The following is a 26,435-nucleotide window of genomic DNA, read 5'->3' as shown; positions in this document are numbered from 1 at the left end:
CATATATATTTCCTTTTTCTTTTCTTTTTATCCGAAAGGAGGATTTTGATGGAATTAGAGCATCCAACCCAAAACCAATTGGCAATGGGTGAAGAGGCCCAAAACTTATAAGCACATATGTTAAGCTCTAGTTTTTCGATGTGGAACATTACTCCACATTACTCTCAACATGCCCCCGCACGTGTGGCGATATTTTGAGCCTTACACGTGAACAAATTGTATTGGGTGACGTGGGAGCACGTGTGGCCGTTGGGCCTTACACGCGGATAACCAAGCTCTAATACCATGATAGAATTAGAGCATCCAACCCAAAACCAATTGGCAATGGGTGAAGAGGCTCAAGACTTATCAGCACATATGTTAAGCTCTAAATTTTCAATGTGAGACATTGCTTCACATTACTCTTAACACCGATGTGGGACATTGCTCCACATTACTTTCAACAGATTTTAGGCTTTTAGCCAAGCTCAGTTTATTGTGTGTTGCTCTTTTCATACCCAAAGAGGACAAAATGCTCTTAAAAGAAATGAAACATGCATGATATATATGATTACCTTAAAGAAATTTGGGTAATTTATCTAGAAGGTCAAAATAAAAAAGAAATTTAACCCACATTGTATCTAAAAAAATATATATGCATGCTTGCTCAAAATGCCAATACAAATCTCAGAAGTGGATCCTAAAATATCAAGTTTCATCCAAAATCTCAGAAGTTACCAATACAAATAAAAAAAAATAGATTCGCTGGGCACGGTGGTTTATAATTGTACTTGTCAATTCATCTGGATTTTATGCTTTGTTGTATACCTTTATCTCTTCCAAACAATCGAAAATTTTGATGTTTGGATCTTTACTGCAAAAAGAGACGGGTTTTGTCATTGTGTATCTGGAAAGGAAAATATTTCTTCATTCAAGTTTCATGAAGATCAAAAAGAAAAAACAATTATGATCAAAAATTCAATTTTAAGGTTTTTTTTTTTTTTTTTTTTTTTTTTGTAATCGAGGGTGTTCTGTGACAGCTTTCACATATCAGACTAATCTCTTTGGCAGGTCTAAGGTAGACAATATATCTACACTGGACCTTGGGGATTCACAAGAGATTTTACCTCTCTTGCTGCCTGACTCCAAGAGTCGAACTAGAGACTCAAACTCGGGTGTTTGGGTTTACAGGTATACCTCCAAACCAACTCTTCCAACACCTTGAAGTTTCAATTTTAAGGTTTTTTATAAGTAGATAAGAAACCCTTTTTTGGCAAAAAAAAAAAAAAAAGGGAACCGTTTGTGATATTGACATAGTTAGGAAGGGACGCTCTTTTTTGAATTTTAATTCTCTGGTGATCCTTTGTGTGTTAATCTCATTTTAATCAATTAAAACTTATTATTCGCAGTGTGGGTTTATAATCAAAACGTTTACTTTTTAGATCATTTTTACAAAAAATCAACTAAATTGAAAATAATTTGATTATGTAACTATAATTAAATAAATAGATAGTGAATTTAACTATTATTACCAAAACCGTATGTTTATTAATTATAATTGTTATAACTTATATATCCAAACAATTTCCTCCATCCTGATTTATTTTCCAAATCTTGAAAAATGTGTTTTTGCAAACCGGTCACGACGTCCTATAATCGCGCAAAGCCAGCTAGCCGAGTCAAAACGTCATTGACTAGTTTGGCACAACTCACAAGCAATAGAATGGTCGATCGTATATTCGTATGTATGTCTACACGTTCACATGCATTATATTATATATAAATTAAGGAGGAGCGATCGAAGAATGAAAACTTATATGATATGATAAAAATGGTTCATCACAAGCACTCCTCCTTCATCATTCTATTGCTTTTCTTGTCATCATGCAATATTATTACACTAGTCGAATCTGCTAGGTTCCCACAATATTATTCCAATATTGCTCCCACTCAACTACCTTCCCCAATTCCAAAAACCAGTTAGTCTCTCCATCCCCATACATACCAGACAATTCAATTACTATATATATAAAAACTTGATCACGTACTATATATGTTAATTAGTATACTATATATATTTATATGTAATCTAAATTGATCATTAATTAAAGTTTCTTAATTATTGTTATTGCAGAAGAGAAGAATACGCTGCATGTGAAGATTGCTTTGGCACCCACACCATTAGCTCCTTCACCTTCAGCTAGTCCTTCTTTAAGTATGGTTTATAATATTTCATTTAGTTTCCTACTTCCTACTCTAACATGATATATTATATATTATTCTTTTAAATTTAGCGCTTAATTACTTCTTCCAAATTACCAACATCAATTCGATCTTTTTTATTTTTACTTTTAAGACTAGTATTAGTAGTTCATTAATTATGATATATATTAATTCATATTTGTTAATTTATTCTTATTCCAGTTCCACCCACATGATATGATGCAGGGATATTTGGCATACGGCATTGATCACGATCATTGATTTGATGATGATGTAGTATATTTATACCCATCAATCTTTTTGTATAATATATGATCAATAAGTTTATATGCACCAATAGGTACTTCACATTAATTCATTGTTATTGTCAAGTTTTAATGAATAAATGATCGATTGATGTCGAATGTCAGCATATATATACTTTCGGATCGGAGTGGAAAGGTAAACATGCAAGCAGAATGAGACATGAATGCTAACCGAGCATATTTCCTTTTTCTTTTCTTTTTTTCTGGAAGGAGGGTTTTAGGCTTTTAGCCAAGCTCAGTTTATCGATCTGTGTGTTGTTGCTCTTTAATTTCATACCCAAAAGAAACATGATATGATTATCTTATATAATGAAATTTGGGTACCTTATCCAGAAAGCTAAAATAAAAAAGAAATTAACTCACCGTGTATTTTAAAAACTACATACATAAGTTTAAAATACCCTAAAAATTACAAATGTAAATATTAAATTAGCTTCAAATGCACCGAGTCTTTGGCAGCTTTTTTTCGCTAATGGATGGGCGCACGTGAATAAAATGTCCTTTAACTTAATATTTTTTAAGTGTATTAATAATTAAGAACCTCCCTTCCTGGTTACGTGGGCCGAAGTCCAAAATTCCAAAAGCCCAAAAGGAATTAGCTACGGTCCAGTTTTGGCCTACCAACATCGGAGCAATCCTCCATCAATTTAATTATGACAATTAATTGAGAGGCCCCTATAATATATGTTAATTGGGCATGTTGGAGAGTATTTCTGTAGGAAGGGTTTTTATAACGTTTTCACTAGAAGCGCTTTTATTAAAAAAATATAAATTTTTTTGAAAAAAATCCAAGTGCTTATTGTGAATGTATTTGGAAGTGTTTCTTAGGCAAACACTTTCTTCATGAAGTACTTTCAAGTGCTTTTATAATTCAAAAATGCTTTTATTTTTTTATTTTCAAATTCAAGCAAAGCACATTTATTTAGACATTAGTCAAAAATATATTTAAGGTTTCTAAAAGCACTGTTAAACATGCCCAAATCTTCTTTAAAGTCTAGGCTTGATTTATTCCACGCACACCACGTAGGCATTAATGAGTCATTGACTGATAAAATCACTTGGACATGAAAAATCTCATTACAAATTTGATGTGTGGGTAAGCTGCTTGGCTGCTTATTTACATGCCTACAATACTCCGTTGTATGCCAAATTGCCAATGAATGAATTATTAATTAAAACATGTGTTTTTTAACTTCCTTAGCATTATATAAGCAAGTAAAGCATAATGCATGGAAATGGAGAAGCCAAATTAAGCTAATACATGCACTACGTATGATAGTTTGATAAAATGGTTCACAAGGCTTGCGTTTCCTACAATATGCCCTTAATAGTACTCCTAATGCTAATATTCTTCTCATCATCTAATCTAGTGTTTGCCAGAGTTTCCCAATTACAAAATTTGAATACAAATGATATAATAATCTCTATCACTTACCGCATCTCTTATCAATAAAATGGTATACGGTCCAGTTTGGCCCTACCAACACCGGAGCAATCCTCCATCCATCAATTTATGAATTAATTTTCTTTAAAGTCTAGGCTTGATTTATTCCACGCACACCAGGCAGCCATTAATGAGTCATTGACTGATCAGATCACTTGGACTGTCATGAAAAATCTCATAACAAATTTGATGTGCGGTCATAATATTAATACCCCAAAGACCTTCCTTGCTTTGTATGATATTTACTTGCCTTCAATACTCCGTTGTATGCCAAATGAATGAATTATTAATTAAAACATGTGTTTTTTAATTTCCTTGCTTCTTAAGTATTGTCATTAATTTTAGTGTCCAACTTGTAATCGTTTGATAGTTATCGACTTCTCTACTTATTCTGACATTATTTGAGTTTTAGTTTGAGCCTTGTATTACAGTAAATTGAAGAATTATTTTGAAGATCCTTAAATTTATTGTAATACAAAACTCCGATTAGAAAACTAACAATGTCAAAACAAGCTCGCTGTGAGAATCCGGCCAGTATCTATTAATTAGTACGACTACCTACAAGATGTCTAAGAAATAAATGGTCTCGTGAAATTGTGGAATGGGCTCAAACAATATCGTCCTTACTTTTCTTGAATGAAGACATATTTATATAAGAGATGACCGGTCATATATATGATATTCCGAAGGTGATCAAAGTAGACAATTAATTCAATATTCATAGACAAACTAGCAAATTAGCAATTAATCCCATATTCCTTCAACGACTTCAACTTATGACAATTAATTGACAGGCCATGTGTGAGGAAGACTATTTGTAATATCTTATAAGAAGTTTCAAGTGATAATCCATTATTTAAGAAAAATTATCCTATACTCAGCAAAAGTAGAAAAAATTGTTCATCTTTTCGGTACCATTTAAAAGACTATTATTATAGAAAATTAACTGAATTAAAAATTATTTAATCATTATTATCGATATTATTTTATATCGTTGAATTTTTATTATTAAATCTTAAACCATATATGTAGTAGATTCATTAGAATATTCTTAATAAGTACACAGCCCAAATTAAAAGTAAAGGAAGAATCAGTGGCCAAAAAAGACAAAAAGTAAAGGAAGAATCTAGTATACTTTCTATTAGTATTACCTACAACATACATGTTACCTACAACATTTCAAAATATACATGTATGGAGTACTGCATACAATCCTCAAACAAGCAACTATCCCATAAAGACTCCATGAATAAGCATTGAAATTTATTCGACCACGACAGAGGCTATAGGCAGGTCTACCCGCTATTTCTCACCATTAATTCAGACATCATTGTTGACCAAATCACTTGGACATTAACATCGCAAAATTTTAATAAGAGTAATGTTAGATGTATCATATTAGTTTTTGGGTTCATTAGATTTAAAGGCTGAATCACTAATATTATTGCTTTAAAGGACAACCAATCCAAAATATTGAATTGCATGCCAAAATTGCCACCGCTGCATCAGTCTCTACGGGAGATGCATCTCCTATGTACATTTTGTCATTTGAGGAGATGCATTTGCCATTTTGTCCTTTGCAGGAGATGCATCTGACGGAGATGCATATGTGGGAGATGCATTTGCCATTTTTTTATTTACACCAATTTATTAGGATAGGGTCTTTCTCATCAAGTTTATTAGTGTTTTGGTACCAATATCTAAATTATTATTGTTTTTTTACTATACCGATGTCAAAATTTCTAATAGTTAGTGCTTATATTCTCACCCCCTTAATTTGTCTTATTTCTCTATCCACCTTATTTGTACACTACTCCTTATTAAATTTAAAAAGATATAAAAGTATTATTTCTACCTCTCATTATTCGTATAAATCCCCACCCCCCTTAAACTATTATCTCACCTATCCATCTTTTTCATAATTTCTTTCTTTCATAAACTCTAATTCTACTCTCTTACCAAAAATTAAAATCGATGATACTATTTGATTTGAATTGGTAATAAAAGTCCAATCCCAATATGGGGGGAGTCTTCCTCCTCAATGGAAAGCTAATTAATAGGAGAAAAGAAAGAGTAATATCATTGATTTTAAATTTTGGTGACAAAATAAGATTAGGGTATATTAAAGCAAGAAATTAAGGAAAAAAAATAGGTGAGTGGGATGATAGTTTCAGGGGGTGGGAAGAGTATTAAGTGGGTGTGTGTTTGAGTTAGTATATTAAAGAGTATTTTAGAAATAATGGAAGGTGGAAATGGCTTTAATTTGGGGTGTTAAAATAAAGTGGGTATGGAAATAAGACAAATGAGTGAAAATATAAACACTCTTTCTAATAAAGATGGAATTCATTTATTTGTACAAGTGAAGCCCAATACTTGTATTAGAAATATAGTATTAATTTCATGTATACATAAACATGAACATCTATCCTTGACTACTTTGGCACATGCAATAGAATGGTCGTATGTATGTATGCGTACACGTTCACATGCATTATATTTTATATAAATTGAGGTGGAGCGAAGAATGAAAACTTATATGGTATGATAAAATGGTTCATCACAAGCTCTCCTCCTTCATCATTCTATTGCTTTTCTTGTCATCATCCAATATTATTACGACACTAGTCGAATCTGCTAGGTTCCCACAATATGCCAATATTGCTTCCCAAATTCCAAAAACCAGTTAGTCTCTCCATCCCCATACATACCACAAAATTCAATTAGTATATAATAACTTCATCACGTACTATATTAATTAGTATATTATATATATGTAATCTAAATTGATCATTAATTGAAGTTTCTTTCTTAATTAATTATTGTTATTGCAGAAGAGAAGAGTAGGCTGCATGTGAAGATTTCTAATTTGGATGAGAGAGCAGTAGCCACACCAGTAAATCCTTCCCCTGGAGCTCATTCTGCCTCAGGTATGATTTAAATTTGATTTAGTTTCCTAATTCCTACTGTAACATGATATATTATTATTCTTTTAAATTTAGCGCTTAATTATTTCTTTCAATTACCAACAAAGAGAGCCACCATCAATTCATTTTTATTTTATTTTTATTTTGAAGACTACTTTAATTTAGTCTTTTAGAAGTCCATTAATTATGATATATTAATTAATATTCTTTAATTTATTGTTATTCCAGTTCCACCCCCTGCCGCGATTTCCCGGTAAGACGATGCAGGGATATATGGCATACGGCATTGATCATGATCATAGATAATGATGGAGTATTTTAATTATACCCATCAAATCTTTATGTATAATATATGATCAATAAGTTTATATGTACCAATTGGTGCTTCACATGGATTTAATATTATTAATTTATTGTTATTTGTTAAGTTTTAATGAATAAATGATCGATCGAGGTCGAATTTCAGCATATATATATATATATATACCTTGCCAGCAACTCAAGGCAAGTGTCTAAAAATCGGAGTGGAAATGTAAACATGCATGCATAATGAGACATGTATGCACCGAGCATATATATTTCCTTTTTCGTTTTTTTTTTTTTTTTTTTTCTTTCTTTCTGGAAGGAGGGTTTTAGCTAGGCTTTCAGCCAAGCTCAATTTATCTGTGTGTTGCTCTTTTCGTACCCCAAGAGCACAAAATGCTCATAAAAGAAATGAAACATGATATGATTGATTACCTTAAAAGAAATTTGGGTATTTTATTTACAGTACCAAAATGAAAAAGAAACTTAACTCACAGTTTATTTGGCTCAATACTCACATTTTAAGACAAAATTTGCGTTGAGCGCTCCAGAGCTGTTGATACAACCTGCATTTGCAACCTACACATGGTAGATGCACGTTGCATTTGCATTTTAAAAATTGCATATAAAAGCTAAAAATACTCTACAAATATCATTATTGTAGAAAATCAACTAAATCAAAATTATTAGCCATTTAATTATTATCGATATTATTTATTTTTTATGTGACAAAATGTTTGTAGGTAGTCTGTACAATTTAGATGACTAAATAGTTATCGATTTGGTTAATATTTTACGGAAATAATCCATTAGAAAATATCCAAAAAATGTACAGTTCCCATCATTAACCAAATTTATTCTTGGGGACTAACACAATTTTATAAAATCCATTTTATTTTAGTGGGCCTCAACTGTGTGTATACTACTGTTAGGCGTACTGTATGGGCATGCACAAAAACTAGTCATTTTCTTAAAAATTGGACTTTTAGTATTATTTGACTAGTTATGGCTTATGGGATGTGTGTTGTTTGGTTAAATTACTTGAATTTCACTATATACTAAATTAAAGCAATGTACCTTTCAAATGGGTGCCTCTCTTGCTATCAGATCCTTGGAAACATCGAACTTAGAAGACAAAGGTTTGACTTTACCTTATGGTAGTGAAAACCCCGTAGTTGACTAAATCAGTGAAATAGTCTGTAATATGCAACACTATCGGAAATTCTAACATAACTGCAGGTATTAGATGCCTTCAACCTTTTGACCGTTAGATGAGATATATTTGATCTAACGGTTGAGAAAAAAAATAAAGGCTGAATCGGTAGCCCATTATGAGAGAGAAAGACGTAACTGAACAAAACAAAAGAAATCCTTCTGAGTCGCAAACAAAAAACGCAAATCTCATCTGCTTCTTTACCCTCTCTCTCCCGCACCCTTTCTCCGATCAAAACCCAGCCGTCCGGCGGTAACGTTGACAAAATCGGCCCCAAATATTCGTCTACCACTTACCATGTCGAAATCGATGAACCGATTGAACTTCGTGACGGCCATCCGCCTTCTCCGGCGGAGTTGCGACACCGACCACCCAAGACATCGTCCTCTCGACACACTGATCGTCTGGGTGTCCTCCTTTAGACCTAAAATTCAATCATGAAGGAGAATCAAAGGAGAACAGATCCAACCCCTTCGCCGGCGATCTGAGTTTTCTAGCGGCTTCGAGGTCTCTCTCGGGGATCAGGTATCAGGTCATGGTCGCTACCGGATCATTACAGAGGTATAATTGCGTCCTCATAGAGAGATTGTGAATCTTGTCAATTACCTTGCAATGGCTTTCTGAAATTTGTGTATTTAAATTCTCTTACTTGTATGGATTTCAGAGGAATTGGTTTTTCTTGCTATGCCAGAAAATGTAATTGGTGTTTTCCCCGATTTGGGTTTTCACATATAGCAGCACAGAGTCCAGGAGGAAGATCTGTTGGTATGTTTTTTTCTATCCTTAAACTGGATACATGTTGGTATGTATGGGTACAGTTTTGTATGCTGCCTTGATGCAGGAATTTATGATATGTGCAACTATGTGTACCTGCATTACCTGTACTGTTACGTTCTCTGAATCTAATGTTATCAGGGAGAGATAAAAATTGTCTGAAGTTTTAGTTTTGTGTATGTTTGTTCTGGAGTTAAAGGCTAATCCCGCATCTTATTTTTCCTATTATTTGTGTAGATAGCATATTTCCTATGGCCATGTGCTTGCTCTTCTCTAATCTGCTGATGTTGATGCTTTTTTCCATTGTTATTGAAAGACCAATTTTATATTTAGTTCAAGGTTTTAATAGAAGAAAATGGTAGATTGGATCAGTGCCTGTAATCAACCAATTCTTAGTAGGGCATTACAATTTCTGGCTTACTTTATTGGCTCCATTTCTGATTGGTTATTTCTTAAATAATAAATTTGTATTAAAGATTTCTTTCCCATCTAAGCATTGTATTATTTTACAATGCTTAGATACGTCCTTTCGGGTCCTGTACTCGGGTATTGTAGATCACTGCAAGTAGTGAAAACTACATGCTATAGGACCTTACATATAATTGCTTAAATGGTTTTTGTACCTTTGTGCTTGATACAAAAACATGCCACTGGACCTCTTCTTTTATTCTGTGATAGCATGACATGTTATCGACCTGTTTGAATTGCATACGTGGTTCATTTTTAATTCATATTTTGAAGCATTATGTATAGCATCATCTATTAACTCATCAAAATATGGTCAGATATTCAATGTGGGATTGTTTCAAACTGCAACTGAGCATAAGGAACAGATTCATGGTAATTCATTTATTTTAATCTCTAAGAGTTCAACAATTGACCTCCACACCTCTAGGTTTCATGAAATGCAGAGCTCCTGTCTTAATGCTCCGTTTATGTTTGTCAGCTCATGTTTCTTTACAAGATTTTACATTTTTTTTTTTTGAAGTAAATGATTATATGTGATACTGAATTTATTCTTATGAGATTGTTACAAGAATGCTGCAAAAACATTCTATGATGAATTGTGATGGAGATATGGTATCAGCTGCACTGGTCAAATTCATGACTAAAAATTGGAGTAGAGAGGTAGAGAAGAGAAAACGAAGGCCCTTCATCTGAGTTTTTGCTAAGAAATGGGAAGGTCACTAGTAATTCAGACTTTTTGCATGGACTTGGCAGCCGCTTTTGACTTTAACAACTAGAGACTAAATCTATTCCATGGTTAAAAATTTTGGGCATGGGTGTTCAGACAATATATGAGCATGAAATTCTTCCAGGGCACAATATATTCAAGTCTCCCACTTTAGCAAGTATATGCATGCTTACCACTTTTCTTTAGCAAGTATTTAGCATGCTTACCACTTTTCTTTTCTCTGTTTTCCAGAATTATTGACCAGCATGACAAACTGAGGAAAAGAAGCACAGAAGCTTATACCACTGAGATAAGTACTACTCTTTTATCCTTCTGTCTGGTATAACCTAAGTATCATATAGCAGATAACACTGAGAAGTTAAATCACACATTAATATTCCGATTTCTTTAGTAAATGTCACACAGTACTTTCTTACTTGTTTTGTTGCCATTTTCAGCAGTTATAATTAGCAGTTATAATTGAATAATCATGTATCTTGTGCTATCTTATGTATTTCTTTGCTATCTCATGAAGTTTTTGAATTGGGATCTAAAAGGCTCTATTATTGAAAACAAATTAATGAATGCAGATTGGGTTGGTAGTTCTGTTCGCTCAATGTATATCTTCATGTTAAAATTGTGTGAAGAAGCAACCTTGCCTCCAGACCTATTGCAGAGGCAGAGTATCTTGCCATTGTGTGGTCTGCAACGTCTCAGCAATCAACACATGAAGATTGACTAGTATTTCATACCAAGTGTGTTCAAGCTAGTTGCTGATATTTTCCAAACCACTTCCAATGGTCCCATTATGTTCTCCAAGGATCAAAATTGGTCTCTGAAACTCTCCGTGCTTTTGGAACATGTATTTGAACAAATATTGATTAGTTAAATGAATGGATGAAATTTTTTATGAATGGATGGATTTTTGTTGAATGGGTGGATTTTTATGAGAGAATGGAATATAAATAACATTTATAACATCCAAATCCCATTAAAAATTGACATGTATAATCTTGTTTATTTATATCAGTTTCAGGAGGTTTTATACATCGAAAAAACTTGATTACGATTTCCAATCTTGTTTTGGATATCAGTTGGGCTGAAAAAACAAATGGCATTTGCTTTGTTCTTTTGACAATTCATCCATTGCGTTTGATCTGTTGAAATGATTTTAAACGATTCGACAGGGACTGCTCAGGATCCCAATTATAACAGCATTATTCAATGATTAAAAAACAGAAAAAGATTTTGGTTAATACATAAAAGGGCAGCAAAATACAAGCATGTGTATTGGCAAAATATGTATTGGCACTTTTGGGTACTTGATATGCAACAAATTTTACCCAACTCAAGAATGCTTAAACATTTTGATACAATATTATTAAAAATGTAAAACACATGTAAATGTGTAATGTATATAGTTTTAGACTTTTAGTATAAGGTTTTTAATTAAACTTGTTAATACTAAATACCTTAAAAAATTTGATCTAAAAAAAACCCCCTACAAAATTTAAAATTCAAAAAACTAAAACTGAAAATCACTAAAACAAAAAAATTAAAACACAAAATATTGAAATTGAAACCAAAAAAATTCCATCCTCGCCCAAAATATAAAATTAACCCACCCAAGTTGAAAAAAAAATGAACCTCTGGCGCGTCTCCAGACTTGTCAAATAGTGTAATTTTGAATTGCATGTCAAAACCTGATTGTTACACAGGAGCTTGTATTTAGCACTCTGAGAATGCAATTGCCCTTTCGTGTATACACAGTTGCAGTGCGAAACGTTTTTTTGGCCCAGTGATGAAATTACCATTTTCTTGAGATTTGGTTCAAGAAAATGGTAACTTGGATTAAGAAAATGGTAACTTACAATTCATTGAGAAAAAGTTACCATTTCTTGAGAAAAAAATCAAGAAAATGGTAAGTTTGGTCACGCTGGGGCTGGATTACCACTTTTTTGAATGAAGTTACCATTTTCTTGATCAATTGATCAAGAAAGTGGTAACGTATTTTGCTTCACTGATTCCGTTACCATTTTCTTGATATTTGGTTCAAGAAAATGGTAACTTCGATCAAGAATGTGGTAACTTACCATTTCTTAAGAAAATGTTACCATTTCTTGAGGAAAAAAATCAAGAGAATTGTAACTTTGGTCAAGATTGGCCTTAGTTACCACATTCTTGAACTAAGTTACCATTTTCTTGATCGAACGATCAAGAAAGTGGTAACATGTTTTGCTTGGCTGATTTGGTTACCATTTTCTTGAGGATTGGTTCAAGAAAATGGTAACTTGGATAAAGAAAATGGTAACTTACCATTTCTTGAGAAAAAGTTACCATTTCTTGAGGAAAAAAATCAAGAAAATGGTAAGTTTGGTCAAGCTTAGGCTGAGTTACCACTTTCTTGAACCAAGTTACCATTTTCTTGATCGATTGATCAAGAAAGTAGTAACGTGTTTTGCTTGGCTGATTTGGTTACCATTTTCTTGATGTTTGGTTTAAGAAAATGGTAACTTTGAGCAAGAATGTGGTAACTTACCATTTCTTGAGAAAATGTTACCATTTCTTGAGGAAAAAAATCAAGAAAATTGTAACTTTGGTCAAGATTGGCCTTTGTTACCACATTCTTGAACCAAGTTACTATTTTCTTGATCGAACGATCAAGAATTTGGTAACGTGTTTTGCTTGGCTGATTTGGTTACCATTTTCTTGAGGATTGGTTCAAGAAAATGGTAACTTTGATCAAGAATGTGGTAACTTACCATTTCTTGAGAAAATTTTACCATTTCTTGAGAAAAAAGATCAAGAAAATGGTAAGTTTGGTCAAGATATAATTTTGTGATTGCATGTTCAAACCGGATTGGCAAACAGGAGGTAGTTTTTAATACTCAGAGAATGCAATTGCCTTTTCATCTATATACAGTTGCATGCGTAGGTGGTTACCACATTCTTGATGTGAATTTACCATTTTCTTGAATTTAAGATCAAGAAAGTGGTAACTTGGGTTTTAGGCAGTTTTGTGAAGTTACCACTTTTTTGATGCATCCCTCAAGAAAGTGGTAACTCATAGTCAAAATTTGGTAAGTAACCAAATCTTGACAGAGTTACCACTTTCTTGAGGGATGCATCAAAAAAGTGGTAAAACCCAAATCACACAGAACTTCCGCTCATTTCACTCTCCATTCAAAATAAATAACGTAGCCTCGCCCAGACCCTCGCTCGCCGCCCTCGACTCTCTCTCGCCGTCCTGGCACTGTCGTTCAATCCTCGCTTGGCCACCCTTTCGCCATCCTCCCACAAAAAACGCAGAAAACTCAGAAACCCATCCTAGCACGTCCATCGCCCATCATACCAGAAGACTCAGACCCTCTCTCACTGAGTTTCGAAACCTAGAAACCCAGAAAACTCACGCTGACTCTCTATCTCACCGAGTTTCGATCTCGCAGAAACCGTAAAACTCAGACGCTGTCTCGCTCACCCAGGTTAGGGCTTCGATTTGTTTACATTTGATTTTGTAGATTTATTCATATGTCAAACTCTCCATCTCTTTCATGAATTTAATATTTGGATTTTGAACTAATTTATGCAGGCTCAACAGGCACTTGCAGCAATTTAACTGAAGCCAAGACACGTTGAATGACAAATATTTCTGCGCAGGGATGACCTGTGTTTATGCAGGTTGAATTATGTGATTTTTCAACTTCAATCCCAAATCCCTTTTATCCCTGTGCACCACTGACATCTGGGAAGCAGAGTATGAAAACAAATTGGCACTGCTAAATCAAAAGGAGAATCGGTATATTCATTTTTCTAAGGTTCTCCTCTGTGTGTTTGTTTTTGTTAGGAATAAGTTTGACTATGACTATGCACAGGGGACAATTACATGCATTAGTTTTATTAAAGAGTGGACAATTTAGGAATATATGAAGGATTATCACAGTGCACACCTTTATTTCTTTACTATTGATTCTGAATATCATCTTTTCTTTGACCTCTGATATATGAAGGATTACTACCTTTCCAATTAATTGATTGCGTACTATTTTTTCGTGTGGCAATAAGAGTTTTTTCATTTGTAGTGAATAGTTATGGCTTTCCCTTTTTTCTTTTTAATTTGTGCAAGGAAAAAGAAAAGTGGGGTTTGTTTTTATGCTCTTTTTCTTTTCAAAATCTTGGAAAGGGGGGGGGGGGGGGGAGGAGGAGTACGTAAGTGGGGCTGATTTGTTAGGCTATTTTATTTTCCATGAAGGTTTAAAATTAGATATACTTTACGATGATGAGGTTCCGTTGAAATTATTCAGAAACTTGATCAGGTGGAGAGCAATATTTCTAAATAACTGGAAGGTATGAGATCATGCGTAGGATGGGTTTGTTGAGCACCCTTGTAGGCTGGGTCTACAATTCATATGATGACATCCATAAACTGGAAATGCATGCACTGTTTAGCTTTTCCACTTTTTTTTGGGTGTCAATATTCATTAACTAAACTTTGCACTAGTTGAAAGACAGTATTGCTTTAGGGAGAACAAATTGAAAGTTTTACTTTAACTTAACTTTAAAGCCCATGGTACATTTTGAAGCCATGGTAGACAGTCAAGTGAGATGTATATGTTCTTATTGAAATTATCCTGTTACTATATTGTGTCTACCTAATCTTTTTACGTAAAAAGTAATCTTCTTTTCACTAAATGTTTTTACTTTTATGCATCTCTTAATCAAAATTTGTAATTATCTATTAAATCTTGCAGGTAGCATCCTTCAAGCACACAATTGCTAAAAAAGATGAGAAGATTGAGTGATTGCTGAAGGTCAATAGTAATGTCTATTGATTGACATGACTTTCTCTTCATTATGAAGCCTATAGTCTCTTTCCTCTTGCAGGTTTTTTTTTTTTTTTTGGATTCTCATATCTTTTATCAATGCAATAATTTCTTTGCTCTTGCAGTTGTTAACTTGTTGCAATATATTATGAAACATTTGACTGCTTCATTTACAAACTATGAAATAGGACTGTATTAGATAGCTTCTAGGAAGTGTATGTATGTGCAGTAAAAATATCTTAAATATGTCCTTTTTTTTATTAAATGAAATCATTGTCATTTTCTGGAATTATATGGAAGTTGGACTTTTACCTTGATTATTCTTGTTTCAGAATTTGTACATAGAAAGTTTCACTTCTTGGGATATCTATTCATCTTATTGAAGACACTTTGTCGAATTACATATATATAACCACAACGTTTGTAGTTTTTCAATTGACTAGTGCTTGCATGTTCTGTTTACTTGTTTAATAGGAACACTGACTTCCACATTTGAGAAATAGATTTCACATCTAGACAATTGGCAAGAGGAGGTCTACCTGAAGGTACTATCTATCTATCTCTCTCTCTCTCTCTCTCTCTCTCTCTCTCTCTCTCACTCCCTCTATCTCTCCCTCTCTCTCTTACTTTGAGAATTTATGGTGACTGTCTTTTCTACTATCTATTTGGGTAGTGTTGTGAAGATATACAAGTTGTAAGAGCGATTGCTTACTTAATATGAAATATAAGTAGGAATAATCTGTTTAGTATAAAAGTCTTAATTCACAATTTTGTATTATTTTCTTAGTATAAAAGTCTTAATGTGTTTAATATAAGTATGAATAATATGTTTAGTATAAAATCAAGTATATTATGATTAAGTGAATTCATTGTTTCCATCCATGTTTGTTTTGGTTGAAATTGCAGGATGTGTTCAATCTATTTCCAAATTTCAATGTGGCTGAGTTAATCTAGGCATGCATTTGCAGGTATACAAGACATCACATGGTCGCATTTTAGCTTATGATTTTATGAACTCGTTACGTGCTGTTTTTCTGAGTTTGTTTTGTTGGTGCCATTGAATAATACAGTGATGAGTGCAATGCATATGGCTGAACTGAATATTGAAACAAATATGTTTGTCAAGGAAAATTCCCCTAGCTTCTATTCTTGCATCTTATATTTAAGGAACAAGTAATTTATGTTTTGAGATTTATGTTAATGGGTTGTTTGTGTTTAATTTTAGGGGTTGAAGATGTGAGCACAAATTGCAAGACTCACAAGGTGGTTGTGCAGGGTGAGAAGGTACCTAAACAATAATGTTAATAAACACATAAACATGTTGTCAAATCATTTTTTTTATCTTCAGGTTTCTTAAATAGTTGATCACATGCCCAATAATAAGATGGTTTAATGGTTAATATTGGATATGTATACATATAGCTACTTAGCAAGATACAGACGTCGCAAAAATTGACTTTGAAAGCTAATTCATTAGGCTTCTCAATTCAATTGTCCAACGTAAAATGGACATACAGTCATTTGGGCTAGGGCTTTAAGTCTCTTAAAATAGAGAGTACGCTTTCTGGTTTTTCGTTTTGTCTTCGTTCAGGGGTGATGTGGAAAAGTAGTTCGACTTTTTTACCTTCGTATATAGATTATGATTTGAGTAGGTATCGATTCATGATTAAGACACTCTGATTAATTGCACAGTTTGATTAAAATATTCTGATAGTATGAATTAGTAGATCATACTTCTGTATTGCTCAGTAAGTTAGAGGTTCTTCCTTTGTGCTAAAAAATATGCAGTTGAATACATTGTTACAAATCAGTTAATTTGTACTACTGTGCGAAGTTGCTTTTGACTGCTGATCTTTATGCTTAATCTATTCATTAGTATACGTTACCAATTATAATAACCTTTTAACTTGCAAATTCAAATCAAAAACATTAAAAATAAAAGAAAGGTACAATTAGGATTGGTTTGGCTGCTTGCAACCTCAATTACATAAAGCCTTGGTAGGCTCCTAATTTCATACACTTGATCCAAATTATATACACTAGCTGCACATTGGCACATTTTATAGGCTTCGTACAGGTTATTATGCATTGGTTGAAAATTGGCTTTTTTTTTTTTAACTTTATTTCCTTGCATTGGTATCAAATTATGAAATGAAGTTCCTTCGTATCTTACAGCTGCTTTAAATTGGTTAGGAATCTCATGTCCCCTTACATGAAGTTCATTCTTATTTTTCGAAATTTGCACCCAGGCATAAAACACGCCCCTCACAGAAGGCAGCCAGCAAGAACCACATCCCCCTGTCCCACAAAGCAATCTTCGAGAGGAATACCCCAGCACAAGAGATTTGAAGCCCTCAAACATACTTATTGGGGATGACATGAGGGCGAAGGTTGTTGAAGTTGGTTTGGTTAATACATAAACGGGTATTATTGCAGCTGGCATCAAAATACAAGCATGTGTATTGGCAAACTCTGAATTGGCACTTTTTGGTACTTTCAGGTGTAAATGTGGATATGTTGCAAAAATATGTATTCACACTTTGGTGAATATTATTGGGGATACACGGGGATCTTTTTCTTAAGTGATATGCCCTTATTAGGATAATGTGATACATGAACATATGGAAGAAATATTATTGCTATGCCAATCCATTGCAGGCCGATATGCAAATGCTATATCAAATTGGCAGTTTGACACTCCTGTTGACGCTCACATTTGGAAATGCAATCAATTTATATTTTAAAACTGTTAGAATACATATATTGTGGTTTACAAAACATAATATGTTTTCTTGTCAATCTAAAAGGATTTTGAGTACCGATATTGAACTCTAATATATTGGCTAAGTTAATTTTGATCAATTTTCTTGATATAGTATGTAGGGGGATGATCGGAAGTGCTTTGTGCATTTATTGGAGGCTTGAGGTAAATATAACGAATTTTCACCTTACAGACTTGGAATGGAAATCAAATTTAGCATTCCCCGCACAAAAACTAAAAATTGAAAGCAAAATTGCTTCCCTTCCCAAAAAATGTGTTTGTATGAAACTAAAATTCAGTCCCCGCCAAAAATATTGAAATTCAAACCAAAATTCCTTCCCCGTCCCAAATTATTAAACTTAACCCACCCAAGATGGGAAAAAAATAACACTATTACCATGTCATTTATTTGTGCTTAGCTTGTATAGCCTTGGCAGTCAGACTTTAATTTATGAATTACCACATAGTTGTTGAAGTTAATGTGTAAGTTGATTTATGCATAAGACAAAAGGTCTGAAAAATGTGGCTAAAGCCAACGATTAAATTTTGTGATCGCATGTCCAAACCTGATTGCCAAACAGGAGCTCGTATTTAAGGCTTGTAGATCAATAAAGTGGTTACCACATTCTTGATGTGAAGTTACCATTTTCTTCAATATAAGATCAATAAAGTGGTATCCTGGGTTTTAGGCAGTTTTGTGAAGTTACCACTTTCTTGAGGGATCCCTCAAGAAAGTGGTAACTCTTGGTCAAGATTTGGTAAGTTACAAAATATTGCCTGAGTTACCAGTTTCTTGAGAGGTGCATCAAAAAAATGGTAAAACCCAAATCACACAGAATTTCCGCTCAGCTCACTCTCGATTCAAAATAAATAACCTAGCCTCACCCAGACTCTATCTCGCCGCCCTCGCCCTCTGAGGCCCTCACCTTCTGACTGAATCCTCGCCCTCTTGCCACCCTCGATCTCGCCATCCTCTCACCGAAAACTCAGAAACCCATCCCAGATAGATCAGACTCTCTCTCGCCGTACTGGCACTGTCGTTCAATCCTCGTTGTCGCCACCCTTTCGCCATCCTCCCACAAAAAACGCAGAAAACTCATAAACCCATCCTAGCACGTCCATCGCCCATCATCCCAGAAAACTCAGACCCTCTCTCACTGAGTTTCGAAACATAGAAACCCAGAAAACTCACGCTGACTCTCTATCTCACCGAGTTTCGATCTCGCAGAAACCGTAAAACTCAGACGCTGTCTCGCTCACCCAGGTTAGGGCTTCCATTTGTTTACATTTGTTTTTGTAGTTTTATTCATATGTCAAACTCTCCATCTCTTTCGTGAACTGAATATTTGGATTTTGAACTAATTCATTCAGGCTCAGAAACAGGCACTTGCAGCAATTTACATTGAAGCCAAGACACGTTCAAGTTTGGTTTCAGAACAGGAGCAAGGTAAGATTTCCATATATCAAATATGCAGATATGCTTATATTTGTTTTTGGGATTTTAAAAACAAATAATAAAAAAATCACTTACACAAGCGTATTAGAAAGCTAGTATTTTCTAAACGAATTTAGTAAACTAAGTTGTGAGATTGGTTGCTTAATGTTATGGATTTCATTTCTGGCAGCTTGATACCTGGTTCCTAACTTGTGAGTAATTTAGTAAACTAAACTGTTATTGGTTGCTATACTTGCTTGCTGTGTTGTTGGTTAGGAATTTTAAAAATTTATTGTTAATAAAAACAAGTGATGAGAGTTGTAGAGCTGAAGTAGTCCCAACAGGGGCTGCGGCGGCTACCCCTCTTCAATCTAGTACGGACGTTACTCAAAATAAGCAAAACTTGGGATTTTTTCTGTTTTTGATCATCTCCCTGCCCTTGTACTTGTTTTTGCTGTAAAGGTTGGGTATGTATGTAATTTGTTTGTTTGGAGTTTGTTTTTAATTTTTTTGTGCATGTGGTCGGTTTTTTTTTCTACTGTCATACACGCGGATGTCAAGTTATTTAGTCTTGGGAGGACAGATATCCATTTTAGGTTCTCCCATTTCAGGAAGGAGTTTGCAAAATGTTTCGTGAAAACAAAATGAATGGCCATAAAAAGAAAGAAGAAAAAGCTTCTTGAAAAGACTATGATTTTTCATTCAAAAGCATTATTATCTTGCTGCAGTTGAATATTGGAAATTGCGTACATGGTGTGTTATGGATCAAAATTTCACATTGTTAGGTATTTTTCCATAATATGTTTGCAAAGAATAAAGACAATGTGTTCTTGTGCAAGTAGGAACATATGGCCAACGACTTAGGTCCACGGTGCTTAGTTTGCAATGGTTCAATGCAATATATTGCCAATTTTGAAGGTAATCAACGTCCAGCCTGGGGATGCGAAGGGACTAATGTAAGTGAACGTTGTTGTTAAGTTTGCCCAATCCTTAAAGCAACGAAAACATTGAAATGTCATAATGCATGTGTTTTGTATTAGGGTAAGGCTGACTGCCATGGCTGGATATGGGTAGATGAGTACAGTAGCTGTGGATTCACAATTGTTTCGGCATCACAACCACCCAAAGATACCGGAGTGTCAAATGTTGCGGATTCATCACAAGGGTCAGCTGCCCCTGATTTATCTCAACAGTCCAGACCACTGGATTTGGTGGATGAAGAACCTGGGAACGACTATCATTCAGAGTCATCGCCGGACTGCACCCCTGCCAATTGGCGTCCATGGTGGCCATCTGACTCATCGTGGTCACCTGATCCTGATGACATTTACTCCCCGTAATAACGAATGTAATTATAATGTGAAAAACTGGTCGTAACGTCACCAAACTTGGCAGGCTACAATTGGGAGGCTTTTTGCAGTTACTCTTGATTAATTTTGCAGTTTTCATGTAGTGATAATTGCTTCTTCGGTATCTGCTTGGTTATTGTTGTACTAAGACTCAATCTAAGTACTATGGATGAAGTGTATGCTTGGCCATTTTATTTTATGCATTTTGTTCGTTCTGTTGTTTATGGATGTGAGTAATGTGACTGTGTGTATGAATACGTGGCTGCATTGTTTGGTAAATAAATGACGTAGCGGTGTGCATCCTGAAAATTATGACAATTAAGTTATTGAGACGTTAATAAGTTTATGTTCGTTAGTAAATATTCAGGCACTCCAACTTAAACTAGCAGAGGATAATTGGGTATGTTAGACTAGACAAATACATTCATTTAAGAAGAGATGCTGAAAAACATATTGTCATGGGCAGGGGCTTGCCTCCGTAATAATATGCCTTATAGGAACCTCAGTTGTGCACGAGGATGCAGTAGACCTATCATTCAATACCAGGCAGAGTAAATGTGTCCAAGAAGGAGGCAGATTCTTCAACAGATGCTGCCTCCGGCGCGTTTCCAGACTAGTCAAACTGTGTAATTTTAGATTGCATGTCAAAACCGGATTGCCAAACAGGGCTTGCATTGAGTAGTCTGAGAATGCAATTGCCCTTCCGTCTATACACAGTTGCAGTGCGAAACGTTTTATGGCCCAGTGATTCCGTTACCATTTTCTTGAGATTTGGTTCAAGAAAATGGTAACTTGAATTAAAAATATGGTAACTTGGTATACAACTATAGAAGCAGTTTTGTTCAGAATTTTGGATTGCATGTCCAAACCTGATTGTCAAACAGGAGCCTGTATTTAGAAGTCTAATAATGCAATTGCCTTTTCGTCTACACGCAGTTGCAGTGCGAAACGATTTTTGGCCCAGTGATGAAATTACCATTCTTTTGATGTTGGGTTCAATAAAATGGTAACTTGGATCAAAAAAATGGTAACTTACAAATTTTTGACAAAAAGTTACCATTTCTGGAGAACAAAAATCAAGAAAATAGCAACTTTGGTCAAGGTTGGGCTTGGTTACCACTTTCTTGATCAAAGTTACCATTTTCTTGATCAAACGATCAAGAAAGTGGTAACGTTTTTAGCCCCACCGATTTGCTTACCAGTTTCTTGAGGATTAGTTCAAGAAAATGGTAACTTGGGTCAAGAAAATGGTAACTTACCATTTCTTGAGCTAAACTTACCATTTCTTGACAAAAATAATCAATAAAATGGTAACTTTGGTCAAGATTTGGCTTGGTTACCACATTCTTGACTGCGGTTACCATTTTCTTGATCGAATGATCAAGAAAGTGGTAACGTTTTTTTGCCCCACTGATTTGGTTACCATTTTCTTGAGGTTTGGTTCAAGAAAATGGTAACCTCAATCAAGAAAATGGTAATTTACCATTTCTTGAGCTAAAGTTACCATTTCTTGAGGAAAAAAAACAAGAAAATGGTAAGTTTTGTCAACATTGGGCTTGGTTACCACATTCTTGAACCAAGTTACCATTTTCTTGATCGAATGATTAAGAAAGTAGTAACAACACTGATTTGGTTACCATTTTCTTGAGGGAGGTTCAAGAAAATGGTAACTTGGATCAAGAAAATAGTAACTTACCATTTCTTGAGAAAAAGTTACCATTTCTTGAGAAAAAAAAACAAGAAAATGGTAACTTTGGTCAAGGTTGGGATTGGTTACCACTTTCTTGATCCAAGTTACCATTTTCTTGATTGAATGATCAATAAAGTGGTAACGTTTTTTGCTTGGCTAATTTGGTTACCATTTTCTTGAGGATTGGTTCAAGAAAATGGTAACTTTGATCAAGAAAATGGTAACTTACCATTTCTTGAGAAAAAGTTACCATTTCTTGAGAAATAAAATCAAGAAAAGGGTAACTTTGGTCAAGGTTGGGCTTGGTTACCACTTTTTTGATCAAAGTTACCATTTTCTTGATCAAATGATCAAGAAAGTGGTAATGTTTTTTGTTTGGCTGATTTGCTTACCATTTTCTTGAGGATTGGTTCAAGAAAATGGTAACTTGGATCAAGAAAATGGTAACTTACCATTTCTTGAGAAAAAGTTACTATTTCTTGAGGAAAAAAATCAAGAAAATGGTAACTTTGGTCAAGATTGGGCTTGGTTACCACATTCTTGAACCAAGTTACCATTTTCTTGATCAAACGATCAAGAAAGTGGTAACGGTTTTTGCCCCACTGATTTGTTACCATTTTCTTGATGTTTGGTTCAAGAAAATGGTAACTTTGATCAAGAAAATGGTAACTTACTATTTCTTGAGAAAAAGTTACCATTTCTTGAGGAAAAAAATCAAACAAATGGTAATTTTGGTCATGATTGGGCTTGGTTACCACATTCTTGAACCAAGTTACCATTTTCTTGATCGAATGATCAAAAAAGTGGTAACTTGGTTTGGGGCAAGGTTTTAGTTACCATTTTCTTGATGTTTGGTTCAAGAAAATGGTAACTTCGATCAAGAATATGGTAAGTTACCAAATCTTGATCAAGAGTTACCATTATCTTGAAGGATGCATCAAAAAATTGGTAAAACTTGTTTACCAGTTCAGCAGGTTATCAATTTTTTTTTTTTTTTTGGTGCAGGCATTGCATGCCTGCTGTCATGATAGAAGGTCCCCAACACTATATAATATTGGGAACTTTTGAAGACTGAGTTTGACAGTGTCATGCTTAAGGGATGCCCGATAGTAATACCATTTTATACTCAATGTTGTTTTGTTTTGGTAATATGTTTCAGGCGACTGCTGTTTACAAGGTTGCATCTATTGCTTCACAAAGTGGTGTGCCTGTCATTGCTGATGGTGGAATTTCCAATTCAGGACACATCGTCAAGGCTTTGGTCCTTGGGGCTTCTACTGTCATGATGGGAAGCTTCTTAGCTGGAAGCACTGAGGCTCCTGGGGTTTATGAGTATCAGGTATGGCTGAGATGTTACGCATCTTTCATTGCTAAAGCAGATATACTGCCCACACCGTCAAATATAATTGTTAGTGTTACACCTCTTGTACCTTGTATGTGTTTTATTTGAATAGATATCATGTATTTCATTGATGGTTTCTGGAGAGGTTGAAGGAGTTTATTATGTAGGATTACACAATATAGAATTGTGGCTGTAGCTGGTAAAGAAACTTAGCTAGTAGATGTGTTTCTAAATTAGTCACATATCCTGGATTTTTTTCTCACTCTTTTTGGGCTGTATCAGCTATGGATGTATGGGATACTTTTACTTTATTCATATGCGTTATGGTTTTCCATAGATTTTTATTGCGTTTACATCATTAGGAATGACAATTAGCTTTAAGCATGCTTAACCTGTACCGACAAAAGCATTGTTTCTGAAATATGAGTAATTTCATTTTTCCTGTATCAGAATGGTCGCCGGGTCAAAAAATATCGAGGCATGGGCTCTCTTGAAGCAATGACAAAAGGGAGCGATCAAAGGTACTTGGGTGATACAGCTAAGCTGAAAATTGCACAGGGGGTGGTTGGGGCAGTTGCAAACAAAGGTTCTGTTTTGAAGTTCATACCTTACACAATGCAAGCGGTGAAACAAGGTTTCCAAGATCTTGGTGCTTCTTCTCTGGAGTCTGCTCATGACCTCTTTGTTGGAATTAATGCACTCTAGTGACTTTTTGAAACATTTATATTTATGGCAGCATCCAAGTTAGTTGGTGCAGGCAGAGCATGGCTCATCTTTAGAGTTCCTAGGCAAAGTCTTTTCAGCTTTCTAGGAAAGAAATCTCTAGAGCTATATGCTTTTATATTTGTATTAGCTGTAATGATCAGTAAGCAAATTTAATCAAACACTCAAGAGCTCTGCTGTAGCAACTCAAACATTTGTGTTCTCTGCATAATTTTTCTGCAATAATCTCTTGTTCTGTTTCTTATTTTCATTCCTCATCCAACAAATTGGTATCAGAGCTGGTTCTTTTAATCATACTGGGCAGATAACAAATTGCATCAGAGGAGATGTCTTCAAAGGAAGGTGGATCAGTTTCATACTCTTTTCTTCCCATCTTTGGAGGAGAAAACTATGATTTTTGGAGAGTAAAAATGAGGACTTTGCTTCGGTCAGAAGGACTTTGGAGTATTGTTGACAAAGGCTTTAATGAACCAGCAAATGAAGCCGAACTTACACAACAACAAAGAGAAAGGTATGAAGCAAATATGATGACTGATGCTAAAGCTCTCTCAAAAATACAGAACGAAGTCATCTCAAACATTTTTCCAAGAATCACAACAGCTCAGACAACAAAGGAAGCTTGGGAGATCTTAGAACTAGAGTTTCAGGGAGATGCCAAGGCAAGAACTATAAGGCTTCAGACTTTGCGCAGAGAATTCGAAAATCTCAAGATGAGTGAATCTGAATGCATCAAAGATTACTCATCGTCAATCAAATAAAAACACTTGGAGAAGCTGTCTCAGACCAGAAGGTAGTTGAGAAAATACTGATCAGCTTGCCTGAAAAGTATGACCCCATTGTTGCTGCAATAGAAGAATCCAAGGACATCACCACTTCATCAATTGAACAACTGATGGGTTCTCTAAAGTCTCATAAGAAGAGAAGACTGAGACGAAATGATCAAGTTGTTGAAAGTGCTTTCCAAACCAAGCTCACTTTTAAGCCACAGAAGTTCTACAAGAAAGGAAATCCAAAGGGTAACCAACGGTTTGGAGATCAAAGAAAATGGAAGAAGGGAGACTTCAGAAAGAAAGAAGAAACTAAAAATGACAGAGGTATGACTTCTGATGACAATAAACCTCCTTGCAAAATTTGCAATAAACCAAATCACTCTACTGCTAGCTGTTGGCATCGTGGAAAACCCAAATGCAATTATTGTAAGAAATTTGGGCATGTTGAAAAAGATTGCAGATTCAAGGCCACTAACCAAGCAAATTTTTCTGAAAGTAAAGATGATGATGATGAAGACAAGAATCTATTCTATGCTTGTCAATCAGCTTTCGAAGAAAAAGAAAGCATTTGGTACCTTGACAATGGCTGCAGCAATCACATGTCAGGAAATGAAAAAATATTTCTTGATGTGAATACTGCAATTACTCCTAAGATAAAGCTTGGTAATGGAGCTGTTGTGTATGCGAAAGGTAAAGGAACACCACTACAATTATATAAATAGACAACAGTCAATAGACAACGGTTAGTATTTTATCCGTTATCTTAATTTAATACACAACGGGTATTAAGAAACCGTTATATAATGGTATCATATCCAATGCTATTTGGTTGGATAGATTTTTCTAAATTATTAAAAACAATAGTTTTAGGAAAATCCGTTGTGTAGGGCAAGTTACACAAAAATTAAAAATTTGCGGGTCTTTGTATTGTCAAAGCGCACGCCCGCTTTAATGAAACCCTTTTGGCGCCTTAAGTCTTTTTGGGTCAAACCCTCTTGACTTCACCCACCCATCAAACAGAACACTTAGCCCCCATTCGAGAAGCATGCACTGGCACTGAAGAAGCACTCAGCGCCATTGAGCACTTCATCTGCATCCTCAATCTTCACTGCAGCCCAATTCGTACACTCATCGCTCAATCTTCACTCATCACTGGGACTAAAGAAGCACTCGTCGCTCAATCTTCACTCATCGCTCAAGTTTCAC

The 26,435-nt window shown here is 34.7% G+C and overlaps 2 protein-coding genes and 5 long non-coding RNA genes across 9 annotated transcripts in view; all 7 read left to right on the top strand.

The window, feature by feature from the left end:
* The window catches only part of LOC147297561 (inosine-5'-monophosphate dehydrogenase 2-like), a 59,584-nt gene that overhangs the window by 22,868 nt on the left and 10,281 nt on the right, over positions 1-26,435 (top strand). The window lies entirely within an intron of this gene.
* On the top strand, positions 1,820-2,537 carry LOC147297569 (uncharacterized). Its single transcript, XR_015120912.1, has 3 exons — positions 1,820-1,958; positions 2,114-2,194; positions 2,404-2,537. It is a non-coding gene; the product is annotated as an uncharacterized LOC147297569 (long non-coding RNA).
* On the top strand, positions 6,497-7,265 carry LOC147297568 (uncharacterized). The gene is made up of 3 exons (XR_015120097.1): positions 6,497-6,633; positions 6,783-6,878; positions 7,104-7,265. It is a non-coding gene; the product is annotated as an uncharacterized LOC147297568 (long non-coding RNA).
* On the top strand, positions 8,460-11,253 carry LOC147297567 (uncharacterized). 2 transcript variants are annotated; one of them, XR_015119842.1, is made up of 4 exons: positions 8,460-8,952; positions 9,056-9,156; positions 9,951-10,005; positions 10,592-11,253. It is a non-coding gene; the product is annotated as an uncharacterized LOC147297567 (long non-coding RNA). The 2 variants fall into 2 exon arrangements; XR_015119841.1 differs by lacking the exon at positions 9,951-10,005 and having other exon boundaries at positions 8,462-8,952.
* On the top strand, positions 13,536-15,198 carry LOC147297566 (uncharacterized). Its single transcript, XR_015120050.1, has 3 exons — positions 13,536-13,821; positions 13,929-14,135; positions 15,088-15,198. It is a non-coding gene; the product is annotated as an uncharacterized LOC147297566 (long non-coding RNA).
* Positions 15,397-16,440, top strand: LOC147297565 (uncharacterized). The gene is made up of 3 exons (XR_015120051.1): positions 15,397-15,704; positions 16,066-16,127; positions 16,385-16,440. It is a non-coding gene; the product is annotated as an uncharacterized LOC147297565 (long non-coding RNA).
* On the top strand, positions 18,782-20,885 carry LOC147297564 (uncharacterized). 2 transcript variants are annotated; one of them, XM_086229794.1, is made up of 4 exons: positions 18,782-19,184; positions 19,304-19,367; positions 20,198-20,311; positions 20,396-20,885. In XM_086229794.1, exons 3-4 carry the CDS (start codon positions 20,204-20,206, stop codon positions 20,693-20,695), a joined length of 408 nt encoding a protein of 135 aa, XP_086085920.1. In that variant the 5' UTR covers positions 18,782-19,184; positions 19,304-19,367; positions 20,198-20,203; the 3' UTR covers positions 20,696-20,885. The 2 variants fall into 2 exon arrangements, with proteins under 2 accessions (XP_086085920.1, XP_086085919.1); XM_086229793.1 differs by having other exon boundaries at positions 19,292-19,367.

This window comes from Dryas octopetala, chromosome 1 (genome assembly GCF_963921425.1).
Source record: "Dryas octopetala chromosome 1, drDryOcto1.1, whole genome shotgun sequence".
NCBI lineage: Eukaryota > Viridiplantae > Streptophyta > Magnoliopsida > Rosales > Rosaceae > Dryas > Dryas octopetala.
The sequence above is the reverse complement of the archived record's forward strand: the minus strand, read 5'-3'. Positions and strand labels throughout refer to the sequence as shown.